The 13481-nt window shown below is 45.2% G+C and overlaps 2 protein-coding genes and 2 non-coding genes across 5 annotated transcripts; 1 reads left to right on the top strand and 3 right to left on the bottom strand.

Annotated features, from left to right (window-relative positions):
* The first annotated feature begins 564 nt into the window (after window positions 1–564).
* MCCD1 (mitochondrial coiled-coil domain 1) lies at window positions 565–1649 on the top strand. The gene is made up of 2 exons (XM_017661534.3): window positions 565–732; window positions 1228–1649. Exons 1-2 carry the CDS (start codon window positions 565–567, stop codon window positions 1414–1416), a joined length of 357 nt encoding a protein of 118 aa, XP_017517023.1. The 3' UTR covers window positions 1417–1649.
* Window positions 1650–1731: 82 nt separating this feature from the next.
* On the bottom strand, window positions 1732–12558 carry DDX39B (DExD-box helicase 39B). 2 transcript variants are annotated; one of them, XR_005057778.2, is made up of 11 exons: window positions 12415–12558; window positions 10704–11037; window positions 9798–9925; window positions 9422–9514; window positions 7018–7201; window positions 5836–5954; window positions 3674–3805; window positions 2827–2936; window positions 2586–2711; window positions 2297–2444; window positions 1732–1950 (listed from the first exon to the last, which is right to left on the bottom strand). XR_005057778.2 is itself a non-coding variant. In XM_037005167.2 (11 exons), the coding sequence occupies exons 2-11, from the start codon at window positions 10912–10914 to the stop codon at window positions 1934–1936; spliced, it is 1287 nt and encodes a 428-aa protein (XP_036861062.1). In that variant the 5' UTR covers window positions 10915–11037; window positions 12415–12557; the 3' UTR covers window positions 1732–1933. The 2 variants fall into 2 exon arrangements, 1 of the variants encoding a protein (XP_036861062.1); XM_037005167.2 differs by having other exon boundaries at window positions 2586–2730; window positions 12415–12557.
* On the bottom strand, window positions 6890–6966 carry LOC118969961 (small nucleolar RNA SNORD83). Its single transcript, XR_005057780.1, has one exon. It is a non-coding gene; the product is annotated as a small nucleolar RNA SNORD83 (small nucleolar RNA).
* LOC118969960 (small nucleolar RNA SNORD83) lies at window positions 11648–11723 on the bottom strand. Its single transcript, XR_005057779.1, has one exon. It is a non-coding gene; the product is annotated as a small nucleolar RNA SNORD83 (small nucleolar RNA).
* Window positions 12559–13481: the final 923 nt, after the last annotated feature.

The following is a 13481-nucleotide window of genomic DNA, read 5'->3' as shown; positions in this document are numbered from 1 at the left end:
TACCAGATAAGGCAAACCCCTACATGCAGAAAAAGGCCATTCTGGGTAAGAGGAAAGGAGAAAGCAATACTTGAACCAAGTCGATGGGTATGAGCTTTCAAGTCAGGAAGACCTGAGCGTGAATCCGCCTGGCTTTGCCACCAACCCACTTTGGAGCCTTGAGGGTATCTGCATCTCAGAGCAGACACCAACAGATACTGGCGGCATGTGTGCTGAATGAAAACCCCAAGTTTGTTCATCTGTAAACCATTCGTTCCTGCCTTGCAGAATTGCGAGTACACAGTGCTGAGAATGCTAAGCGTATGTGTTAAGTGCTGTGAAAACCAGACACAAAACATGCTGTAGGCTGGGCACCAGGCGTTCTAAAGAAAGTTCTGCCTAAACTGGCAAGAATACTTTCCCATCAGGAACAGGACTCTGTCCAGGGCCAGGTTGGGAGGGAGGTGGAGGCAGGGGTAGGGCCCTGGGCAGGGCCAGGCACTGAAGCGAGGCCAAGGCCCAGAGCAAGTAAGCCAGTTCCCGGTGGCTGCTGGGCGGCTCAGACTGCTCCTTGCCTTACCAGCCATGTTCCCCCCTCTGCCCTGGCTCTCATACTGCTGCCGTCACCTCCTCCTGCCTTCCTATACCCTGCTGCCCCTGGGCTCCTGGCGGGGCTGCTCCCAGAGGCCCAAGGCAAGCACAAAAGAGAAGACCAGCTCCACAGACAGTGGGAAGATAAGGTCACCCACCACGGTAAGTGATACCAATAGTGGAAGCAAAGGGTGTGAAGGGGGATTTGGGGAAGGGGTAGATCCCCACAATTCTGCACCACAGGTCAGCAGAAGGCAGATACCACCCCCACCCCCCAAGTTCCAATACTTTGTACCTTCCCCACCCCCACCCCACTCCTGCCCTCAGGATCCCTCTCCTCACACCCCTCCCTCCTGGGACAGTCCAGTAAGTCCTTGAACAGGAATTTCCCCTCACCTAACAGTTAATTATTTCTTAGGGGGGATGGTACAGCTGGTCTTCTCCTCCCTATAACCCTATATCCTTGTCCAAGGAGTCCAATTACAGCCCCAGGGAGTGAACTGCCTTAGCCTATGCAAAACATTTGGCTTCACAGTACAGATGACCTTAACCTAATGGGATTTAAAAGTTGGAAAAAGTGGCCAAATTCCTCATTTCCAACAAGACTCAGGCCCCTGTTCTGGCTGATGCTCCCTCCCTTATGCCCCCCTTACCCAGGGTCCCAAGCCCCACCCCACAGCTGAGCTGGCCCAAGCTGAGGAGTTGCTGGAACAGCAGCTGGAGCTGTACCAGGCCATGCTGGAAGGGCAAGAAGGGGCTTGGGAAGCCCAGGCCCTGGTGCTCAAGACCCAGAAGTTGAAGGAACAGATGAGGAGACACCGAGCGAGCCTGGGAGAAGATGCCTAAGCTTTCCACCAGTTCATGCCTCACCCTCCAACACCAGAAACATGGACGACCACCCACCCCGCCCCGAGCCCTTCAACCAGAAACACTGCCCCTAAGAAAAATGGACACCCCAACAAAGGGCTAGAAATTCAAAGCAGTAGGGAATCATGGCTTCTGCAGTCTTTTTAGTCGCACCCACCACTTTGACCCCTCCCAACCACAGCCCCATAGCAAAATACACAGTCCTTACAGGAATATACATTTGAATCGTAGCCTAATAGCCTCACCCCAAATCCAATAAAGGGATGGAGCACTTATAGACAGCACAGACGCATGTGTTTTTTAGTTTTGTTAAAAAAATTCTGACAAATCAGGGCATGGAGGATTAGGAGTGGTGGTGATGCAAAAGAAGGAAGCTATGGGTGGGGATGGGGGTTGTCAGGGGTAGGTGGCAGTAGTGTCTCCTTCACCCCCATGCCTGGTGTAATCTCCTGAAGAGGGAGAGACTGTCACATTCCAGAAGGGGTGGGTGAGTCCTCTACCGCGTCTGTTCAACTGAAGAGAAAACATGGCAAAGTTAGAGTAAGATACGGGAAAGAAAATGCAAGGTTGGCAGAAACATACACGCCCATCCATACAGATGTTTCCATGGTGTATGGATTCAGAGGACAGATTAGGGGTGGAGAAAAATAATGTGACAAGAGAAGAAACGAAAAGAGACCCCACAGAGGTCAACTAAACATCCAAACATGGCATGCGGGCGGGGGCACAGCAGGATGACAACAGACTTGACTTGTCTTACACACCAGGAGATTTACATACACAATGAGATTTAAGACAAACACACTGAATAACAAGGAGAGTAAAGAGAAAGAACCAGTTCCAAGAGTTCAATACTCACTGTATGAGGAAATGTCTATCTCATCAGGCAGCTCACTAATATTGACTTCAAAGCGATCCTGCACATCATTGAGGATCTTGGCATCATTCTCATCTGACACAAATGTGATAGCCAGGCCCTTAGTGCCGAACCGGCCTGCTCTGGCCACCTGAAAGGAGGCAGAGGGGAGGGGTGAGGTCCCCAAAGAAGGAAGACACCCAAAAAGAAAAAGAAGATTAAGATATGAAAATATAGAAAATAAGGTGGTGGGAAAGAACACTGGGATGCCCTTCTGGGATGTGGGGCTTACCCGATGCAAGTAGGTGTCAGAATCCTCAGGCATGTCATAGTTGAAGGCAATGTTCACCCGCTCGATGTCCATGCCTCGGCCGAATAGGTTGGTAGCCACAAGAATTCGTCGTTGAAAATCTTTAAACTGCTGATACCGAGAAAGCCTTTGTGAGAAAGGAAATTAAAAATGTTCAGAGTCCCTTCTCTCAATGGTTTCTTTTCTTCCCAAGGACACAAAATCCTCCCCATCTCTGACTCACCTCTCCTCCTGGGGCATCCCACGGTGGATGGCAATGGCTGGGAAGTTCTGCTCCACCAGGAGCTGGGCAAGGGCAATGCAACGCTGCACAGACTTCACAAAGATCACCACCTGTGTGAGAGCAGGGGGATATGGATCCACATGAGTGTGTGAGATCATGTGTAAGACAGGGGTTTTAAGTAATTACTCTTCCAAAGGAATTCCTGAATTTCTACCATATTATTTCTTCTGCTCTAAATATAATTTAGCTTTTTTCTCTCAGCTCTTATTTTTTCCTGGGCAGACATGCTGCAGAGAGGTGCAGAGAGCAGTAACAATAATGATCAGATGTCACAGTGGACAAGGCAGGGACTAACTCGTGAAAAAGTAGTAAAAATTGTAACTAAGGTCTGGAAAAACCACAACCAGTATCAGTAACACCAAACAAACCTACTCTAATTCTAGAAAATAGTTTTAATGCAAATAAACCCCACAACAGGTGAAGTGACAAACTGCATCTCCTCAGCAGTACAAGAATAAACAAAAAAATGTAAGAACCCAACAGACCCAAGATATTTCAGGGCTTTCACAAATGTACTGAATCCCTTCAGTCATATTTTTTTGTGTTATTTACTGAGTTTATTTACTGAGTACCTGTTTGCGCCAGCCATAGAAGAAAAAAGCAGTCCCATCCAGTTCAGCCCCCGAAAAGACATTTAAGTTCTCATTTAGAAGAATTTCTATTAGAGAATCTCTCCACCGTTCTCTCACACCAGATATGCGGTTTCCACAAGTAACAGGATACTTAATCAGGTTTCTGCTACAGCTGGAGACGTGTTCCTCCCCCTACTGGACCTTAAACAACTGACCTGGTTGAATTCAAGGACATCCAAAAGGTCAAAAAGCTTCCGGTTCTTCTCGTTGTCCTTCAGTTTCACGTAGTACTGCTGCAACCCGTGCAGCGTCAGCTTGGTCTCATCATCCACGAAGATCTCCATTGGCTGGGGGGGGCGGGGAGGAAGGGGGCGGGGAACGGGAGGAGGGCAGAGTGGGGGGGTTAAACCTGGGGGGGTGGAGGAAGTTGATCTCCAATACACCCCATGGGGGGATGGGGAGAAAGAGAAGATTGAAAACCCCGCCCACCTCCAAAAATACCCACATTTTAACGTGGTCTCTTCCACATTACATCTGTTTTCTTCCAATCAGTTGAGTTAATACTGCCCAACTGAAAATTGTCACGGGAAAGGAACTTTCCAGGGAGGAAAAGGAAAAGTGAAACCACCTAATGGCAAAATGCCATTACCTCAGATAGTGATGGTGATGGTGGAGGAAAGAAAACAATGGGAGATGAGTCCTAAAGGCAGAACAGGATCCAAACACCTTGGAAATGATGGGAAATGGAGACTCAAGGTCAGAATAACTCCACCAAAGCTGGTTATAATATGGGAAAGAGGACAAGGACTGCTCCATTTGAGTATGTCTCTCAATTAAGACAATCATATAAATGTTAAAAGGTTGGATGTCTTTAAGATCAGAATGTTACAGTGGACGTGGTCAAAAACGCCATGAAAGGAGAAGCAAAAACTTCTCAAGATGAGTTAACAACTTGCCTCAGACCACAAGGGAAATAGTTTGAGATGAGATTGATCTCTTGAGTCAAACCATCTACACACTGTTACATGGAAGGTATCAATTAAGTGGTGCTAAGAAATAAATTCAGAGCAGCAGAGAGGCATTTATCTTAAAAAAAAAAAAAAAGAAAATCCATAACCCTTTAAGTTGAGGAAAATAGTATTAAAAAAAAAAAACTGACTTAAGACAACACCACAGTCCAACTTTCCTAGCACTCTTCACTAATTTGAGGAAGTAATTTTAAAATAAAAACCCAGGATCCAGTATTTTGGGAAATGATGTGTGTCATAGGAGAAAACCAGAAGCCAAACCCCAGAAGGTAGGCTAGCAAAGGAGGGCTTTCCAAACAGAAGTTCCATGGCCTCCTTCAAATCTAATTCTAGCCCCAAGTACAGCTAGTTACCTTCCCATGTGGAAGGAGCACAGGGAGAAAAGGAACACACTCCACTGTTTATACAATGGGCCCTGCCCAGCCCCAAATCCTAGCACCCATCTGGTTCATCCAAGTGGAGCTCCTCACTTTAACTTTCCCACATCCCTCTCCACTGAGTATTAGAAAAATGTTTAAAAAAAGAAAAAAAATCTATCCCCCGTTTAGGACACCCCACCCCCAACACATATGGGGGGAAATGGAGCACGGCACGCCTCGGGTTCAGGAAAAAAACCGGGAACGAAAAAAGAGGCTGGTTGGGTCCTCAGCTTCTGGTCAGGTTTCCCCGCGGCCTCCGCTGCCGCCATCCACCGCTGGTGTCGTCTGCATTGCCCCCGACGCTTCACAGTGCTTCTCTGCTGCTGGCTCACATCAACGAGATTCCAGATGGGTGCGAGGAGGTTCAGATGGGAAGGAGTAGGGGATCGGGGACTGAGGTGCCAAAGGCCCCCACCCCTGGAGGTGGGGAGGGAGCAGATGCATCTGTGTTGTTTGCTCTTCTTTTGGACATGCCCTGCCATCTGTCTGTCCCTCTCTTGCTCTCCTGCCACCGGGAGGTTATGAGTTTTGGGGAGCAAAAGGCTCCGGCTGTATGCTCGATGCCACCTTGACGGTGCGTGGCTGCAGGGGAGACGTAGGAGATGATGGGTGGGTGGTAGGGCAGAAAATCCTGCCCTCCCCCAAAAGGGAGAAGAGGTTCAAAAATGCCGTGATTGAAAAAAAAAAGTCGAACACTACCCGCTCTCAAGTTAACCCGACCAAGTCTTCCGGAGTTTCCCTGTTGCCCGCGCAGACCCTAACACTAGCTGTCTCTGCCTCTGTGTGTTTCTTCAAGGAGTCATTACTCCCAGATGGGCATAAGCCCCCTTCTTGGTGCTTGAAGGACAAGGGAGTCTGGAGGAAGAGGGCACGGAAGGGGGAGAGGCAGCGGGCAGGGAGTGGAGGGAGAGAAGGTAGAAGGGTATTTACGTCTTGCATGAACTTGCGGCAGACTGGACGGATCTCTTTGCTCAAGGTAGCACTGAACATCATGACCTGCTTCTCATGGGGGGTCATGCGAAAAATTTCCTGGACATCCCGACGCATGTCTGTAAGAAGAAAAGTTTCAGGAGAAAAAGAAGTGTATGTCATAAACAGACCAGACATAGGCTTCCTGATGAAGACTGCTGGAAATGCTAAGTCATTTCAAAGATTTGTCTCCATCATCTCTGACCACCATAAAATCACACCCACAGTAGTAACACAATGGAAAAAGCAATGAATTTGGAATAAACATTTGACATCAGATTCCAATTCTGTGTTTTAACCAGGCAGGCAAGAAATAACGTGATAAAATGCCAAAGCTCACAATTATGAAATGGAAATAAAGCCCACTGTAAGAGGCTCACAAGGGTTAAGACCTTTGAAAAATGCTTTACAAGGCTCTTCTCCCTAATCCTCTCCCTGCAAGTGCCAGCTGTCTACAAACACCACCCATCTATTACATTCCAGCTGTCAGAGAGTCCATTCCACACTTCTCTGGATCACACTTTCTTATCCAGTCAGGGAAATACCTCATATCTCTACCTGGAACCCACCATCTAGAACAGCCGGAGACCATTCAGAATGACTGGTCCCTGGAGCTATGTCCATCCCCACTCTTTCATTTATCAAATTTGAGTTTTTACAGATGATTTTCCTTTCTTAATCCCACTTTGCACACTCAAATACCACACCACAGAAACTCCCACTCTCTACATTAATCCTGGAACTTAAGTCTAGAGAGCTCTTCAGCTTTAAATTCTGATGGTATGTGCTGTAATGAGGAAACCAAAAGGGTAATGGTTTCATCCTCAATGTTAGGTATCTCCCTAATGTCACCCAGTATAGAAAGCTACCAGTGTGACTGATGTCTGAGATCAGCAAAGTCCCTCCTCTCAAAGACAAAAAAAGAAACCACTACAGAAGGGAAATACATGACACTCTTCTCCCTGATCACCAAGGCTGCTTAAAAAGCCTAACGAAGACCAAACAGGGAAGCCAGAGCCATCAGTTATGGGTGATAGATTAAGAGTCGTCCTGGCACTACAGTGCTCCTCTATCAAATAAACATCATTTGGCTCCAAAGGGCAACTCCCAGATCATTATCCCAGTCCCAGGACTGCCACTCACCGAGCTGTTCAAGCATCTTATCACATTCATCCAAGATAAAATGTTTAATGTGTTTGAGGTTGAGGCTCTTATTTCGAGCCAGGGCTAGGATGCGGCCAGGGGTCCCCACGACGATATGCGGGCAGTTCTTCTTCAGCACCTCTTCATCCTTCTTGATGGACAGACCACCAAAAAACACTGCGACCTGTCAACCCAGGAGAAAAGAATGTATCAAAAGGAAGGGAGGAGTCCAATCCCCCTACAGTTCCCATCTTTTCAGTTTAATCTAAACCAATTCTTAAACATTTCAGAGTTAAAAGGAACATTATTAGAGATCACCTCATCTAAAATTCTTACTATGTCCTCTAAACACTGAAGTTAAGAAGCAAAAGTGACCTGCCTGAAGTTACGTGGCTCGTCAGGGCAGTTGGAAACTAGCATTCAGTTCTGACTTAATCTAATAATCTTCCTTCCCTTAACTCTAAGGCCAGACTTCATTTTAAAAATGAGGACAGTAAAATTCACCAGTGTCAAGAATCAGAAAAAGTTCACGGAACATCAAGTTTTTCTATCTGAATCCAGATTTTTTGCACAAACCTTATGAAATTACTGGCTCAAGCTACACATACTACTCTGTTAAAACCATTAGGGGAATGTTTGTTGAGGATCTGGGCCCTTAAAACAGCCATCAAGTAACATCAAAACCTGCTTTCTACTTTCAAGTGGGGAGTGATCAATCAAGGAATCAGACTACCATGGTTAACTAACCGTAGAACCACCAGGTTTGCAACAAAACACACAGGAGGTACACTGCTTATAAAACACTCTTGCTAGACATTTAACTTGAATCAGTTAAGCTTCCAAATATAAATTTCGGTTACAGGAAATACTGGGTGGAAAAATAAGCTAAAGACCATAAGAGAGTAACCAGACAAATCCAGAGATAGGACATTTACTTTGAACTAGCCCAACCTCTTCAGCAAGTCACTGTAGCACAATTTTAAGCAAAAGTAAGAAAAACTAGGACTATGTCACAATTTGTTTGGTCTTGACAGCAAGAACATTTCCTTGTAAGTGGCACAAAGGCAATGAATTGGACTTACAAAGGACATGCAATCCTAATTCACTATTAAGCTCCAACAATAAATGTTTCCACAGCCCTAACAATGGAAACTTTCCCAGTTTTCAAATCTTAGAATCCTACCTACAAACCAGACTGCCTGAAGAAAGGATAGGAGACTAATACTACTGACACTGGCAATTTAAGAATAGAGGTATATATAACAGAGAGATAAACACACATATATGGCATTCAGATTCTATTTTGAAGAAATAAAATACATTTTCAAATACCAAGAGAAAAAAAGTATAAACTAAATAATCTTTCATGGAAATCAAAGGCCTGTAAGTTGATAAATCAAGAAAACAGTGCCTAGTACTTGGTTTCACGGAACCATTAGAACTTTACAAAAAAATTTAGTGATTACCTTCTGTAAAGTATGATTAGAGATAAGAGAATACAAATCTTCATTAACAGGTCTTCCAGATTACTTACGCACGTTTACCATACACAGGTACTACCACTACCATTTTGGTTTTTAGAAATTATTTTTAGTTTAGGGCTATGACTCAAACATTCCTAGTTCCTTTAAAATATACATTAACGAATAACAGGAGAAATTATAACAATCTGAACAGAAATACTATTCTTCACCCTATCCTAGCCAGACAACATAAAATTATACACATCAGCGCCTCTCAAACTCCAACTACCTGGGGTTCTTGTAAGAATGCATAGTCAGACTCAGCAGGTCTGGGGTACATTTAATGTGCATTTCCAACAGGACCCCAAATGATGATGAAACTACAGGTCTGGTAACCACACCATGAATATCAAGGTTACATAATGGAAACTAAATGAAGCCAACTCTGTTGTGGCCCCAGACATTTCCAATTTTCTGCCATTTTTAAAGGAGCCTCAAAACCACACACTAGAGATGTTTTGGAGCTTCCAGCCTTCTCTTGCCATGCACCCCAAAATTCTCAAACTGTCAACCAAAGGACAGTGAAATGATGATGCAAAGTCAGTGTGAAAAAATAGTGAACAAGACTGGTCTTGTGGTAAGCATCCTCAGGCAAGTCAGTCACCCACTACACAGGCACATTAACATCACCAAGGCAAATTAAAGCTTCTCCAACAGCACGATACAGCAAGCACAACTGAATATAATGCACATCCAAACGAGCTCCAGAATGTCAATCTCTTGTACAACAAAGCTTACAGAAACCTACTACCCATTACATGAAAATGAGATCTATGGACAGGTATTTACCATCTGTGGGACATGAAGACTGCTGATTTACAATTCTCCAATGCCCTGAATTCCCCACACCCACACCCCTCCAGGGCTCTACCCTGGCTTACCTTGACATTGGGCATGTATTTAGAGAAGCGCTCATACTCCTTGCTGATCTGAAAAGCCAACTCCCGAGTGTGACACATCACCAGCACAGACACCTTAAGTGGAGAAGGAGACAGACACACAGTATATCCCTTCACTAACTCCTCTGGGGAAGTGACTGCCACAAAAGCACACTTGGCAAATCATAAATGACTTTAATTCTGAGATCTAAATTATTAACCCCATGATTTTAGCAGATAATTCCCCATGGCCATCAGCCAACAGTGATAGATTATTTTAGCAACAAACACTCATGGCTCTGAATACATCATGTAGCTGAATACCCTTCCAGAATATTCCTAACCAAAATGTCTTCCCCAGCACCCTCCTGAAGTGTACCTGCCCAGTAACTGGCTCCAGCTGTTGCAGTGTGGCCAGCACAAACACTGCTGTCTTTCCCATGCCTGACTTGGCCTGGCATAGGACATCCATTCCCAGAATGGCCTGTGGGATACACTCATGCTGGACTAGAAATAGAGGAAAATTATTACAGTAAGTTAGACTTCAACCTCCTTTTTCACCATGCCAAATCCATTTTTCATCACTCAATTATTAAGTGGTTCTCTGAGTTTTCAGACCCTTTCTACCTCTGCTCCCTCAATCAATCAAATTCACCCCTAAATCAGACCCCCAACCAAGTTCCTTCTAGATTTAGCCTCCAACCTCAGCTCCATGCCCTCTCCCCCTCTTGCATCTACAAGCAGCTCACTTTTGGTGCTTCTGGCTCTGTCCCTATTTCCCTTAATCTGTAACAATCACATCTGGAGTGCCCTCCATAGGCCATTTATCCTACTTACATGGCCATGCTTTAGGTCACATAATCCTGCAACCTTGGACAAAATGAAAGGCTTGGTACCTGACCCAGAAGCCAGGCATCTTTAGATCAGCTATAATGGTTTCCAGGGACCAGAGTTGGCCTAAAAGAGGGGAACTACAGATCCAACCAGCTCCTCTCTGGAAATTTATAATCTGAAGTCAAAATGAAAAAATTAAAAACAAGCAGACAAGAAGAAAAGCTAGTCGCAAGAATGAACAGCAGACTTCTAAGATGCTTTTAGGTCGCTAGCACTTTCATGCTATCATGAATAATAGACCAGCCCTACATATTTATATTATTAAGAGGTTTTCATTAATCCCTTATTCCCCGGTATAGCCTAAATATATAACCATATCACCTGAGGAACGGTCAAACACGTTTTTTGTATTCTTAAAGAGCTTAATAAATACTGTGAGCAGAAAATTTACCTTCAGATGGATGCTCAAAGCCACAGTCAACAATGGCCCGGAGCAACTCTGGCTTCAGCAAGAAGTCACGAAAGCCAGAACTATGAATGGAGACATAGGAGCCCTTGACGTCCTTCTTAGCTGGAGCCTCACTCCCATCTCCCCCAGCTGCTGTCTCCACCTCATCGTCTTCATAGTCCAAGAGCTCATTGTCCACATCGTTCTCTGCCATAACTGGACCGGCACTGGGAGAAGGGATGGGGGGCTCTGAATGGGTTCACGCAAAATGAGGGAGGAGAGTGGGGGCTTGAGGAACAGTTGAGTAAAAGAAACACACAGGCTTCTGACAGAAGAGCTAGGAAGCAAACAGATAGAAGATTATTAGTCAGGAGCAGAGCCTTCACCACCTCTTTTCCATCCCCACATTCTCTCCACTTTCTCTAAACTATGAAACCTTTCACTGAAAGGAAAAAACAGAGAAACACAAAACATAAAAGTGAAAAGCAAGTGGATCTGTGGCATCTTGCTGCACTGATGGGCAGTGACTGCATTGGGGTATGGGTGGGGACTTGATAATATGGGTAAATGTAGTAACCACATTGTTTTTTCATGTGAAACCTTCGTAAGAGTGTATATCAATCATACCTTAATAAAAAATTAACAACAAAAAAAGTGAAAAGCAAACATAATACAGAGTATGGGTAAAAAGGTTCGAGAAGAGGTGATTAGGACACAGGTTCCCAACGTGTAAAATCAGAGTACTATAATCCCTAAACTGAAAAAGATGGCTTATAAATTCCTTATCTGTAACAATAGTAAGGAAAAAGGATAATGAAATGAATACAATTGAAAAATTAAAGGAGTGGAGAATGGAGACGACAAGATTAAGAGTGCTAAAAAAAAGATCCTTAAAAGACCACCTTGTACTTTCCCTAAAATCTCAAATTGTCAACCCCTCACATAGCAGCCATCAGTCAAGGGTGATAGATTAAGGTCATCAATGAGCAAAGCACTCACTTCTCAACGAAAACATCATGTGGCTGCCATTCACCTCCCCCTCCTCCATAACCTTCTGGTACTTAACAAATCCCTGTGTAATTAATGGCTAGGTAGGGAAAAAAATACTCATCTCTTCACCACAGAGTTAAGTGATGAGGTAATAATAAAGAGGCATCCTTACTCCAGCTTTAACAAAACCTTTACCAAACTGTCAACATCTGCGTCTCATTTACTCATGTTTGACTCTTTTCCGATAATCACACAATGACACCACTCGTAAGTATCTGGAAGGCGCCCCAAATAAAGGTATGCTAGTTGAAGTAAAGTCCAAGTAGGCCCAGAAGCCGGCTCCTCTTACTCCCAACGTGGGCGATAGAGGACCGAGACCAGAAGAAAGGTGAGGAAGGCTCCGCCCTCTTCAAAGGCCCAGAATCAAAGGACACCGAGCAACCACCTCTCATCATTGTTGGGGCCTCCCTTAAACAAGGGGCCCACCGGAGAAGCGGGTAGAAAAGAGAACACAATGGCGCCGAGGTCACCATCTTGGATTAGACCCCTCCGGATTCCCTACCTTCCCCCATGAGCTCTTTTACTCTCAAAAGGGGATGCAAGCGATGGAAATGGCCCAACTAGGCCCCAACGTCCAAATCGTAGGGCGTGGAAGGGGTATCATAAGGCCATGCCATAGGATGGCCGCAGAGAAACGCAGATGGGGACGGATGTTACCGCTTACCTGAACAAGGCCAACGTTTATGGCGGCAGCAATACACACGAAGGACGGAATCTGCCTTCACTTCCGGTTCCCGGCTTCCCTCTACCCAGGCCTCCCGCCTTCTTGGCTGCCAGTGCGCAGGCGCAAGGGGCCGGAAGAGGGTCCTTCCACGGTTCTACAATTCCGCGCGCTTTGGTTGTTACCGTTAGAAAATGCCTATATGAGTTTTTTTCAAGCTAACTCTTAACTACTCCGCTATTGCCAGTAACAAAAGACATAAAGGCAATCAGCATCTTCTCCTACTGTTATCTTTTTTCTTTGGCCCTACTCTCCTCTATGCCCGTCACCTCTTCGATTAAGTACTTGCCATGCAGGTCTTCTCTCTGGGTACGCCTCCGTGGGCGCACAAAACAGGTGGGGGGCCTGCGAGTTCCCACGGGGTCCTGGACCCGGTAGTCAAGGTGACCTGGGGCTTAAGCGCTGGCGCGGTGGAACCACCTTCCCAGATGAGGAGAGGGAGGGAGCGGTGCTTGCGAGTCCTGTGCCTACCCTTTCCCCAACCGTGAAGACAGGGCAGAATTTGCCCAAAATGTTGGCCCATGTAGTCGATCCCCCAACGGCCTTGAGGCTGGTGGGCAGGTGCTCAGGAAGGTGTTTTGAATCCACTAAGCGGGAGGCTGGGGGTTCTAGATTCTTACCCAAGTGATAGAGCTTGAGGATTATGTAACATTACATAAAAACTGTTAATCGACCAGAATGTTCTTAGCCCTGCCCCCAAAAGCCCCATTGTTGAGCCTAGATTTTTTTCCTGAATGAAACATTTTATGACTACTTACTGATAGAAGTAGTGCTACAGAAGTCAAATATGATGTCCTGCTGCTTAGCAAAAATAACAACAAATGTTTTGCCCTTTACCTGTTATCACACTAAACCAATTAATTATAAGGAGTAGGAACCATTATTCCCACTCTCCTAAAAGCAAATAAACTTAGAAAAATAAAGCAACATGTCCAAAGTAATACAGCTAGTAAAGTGATAGAGCCAGGATATATAAACACCTTATTCTCTATTGTATCCTGCTTCCCCGC

Source organism: Manis javanica, chromosome 16 (assembly GCF_040802235.1).
Source record: "Manis javanica isolate MJ-LG chromosome 16, MJ_LKY, whole genome shotgun sequence".
In the NCBI taxonomy this organism is placed as follows: domain Eukaryota; kingdom Metazoa; phylum Chordata; class Mammalia; order Pholidota; family Manidae; genus Manis; species Manis javanica.
The sequence above is the reverse complement of the archived record's forward strand: the minus strand, read 5'-3'. Positions and strand labels throughout refer to the sequence as shown.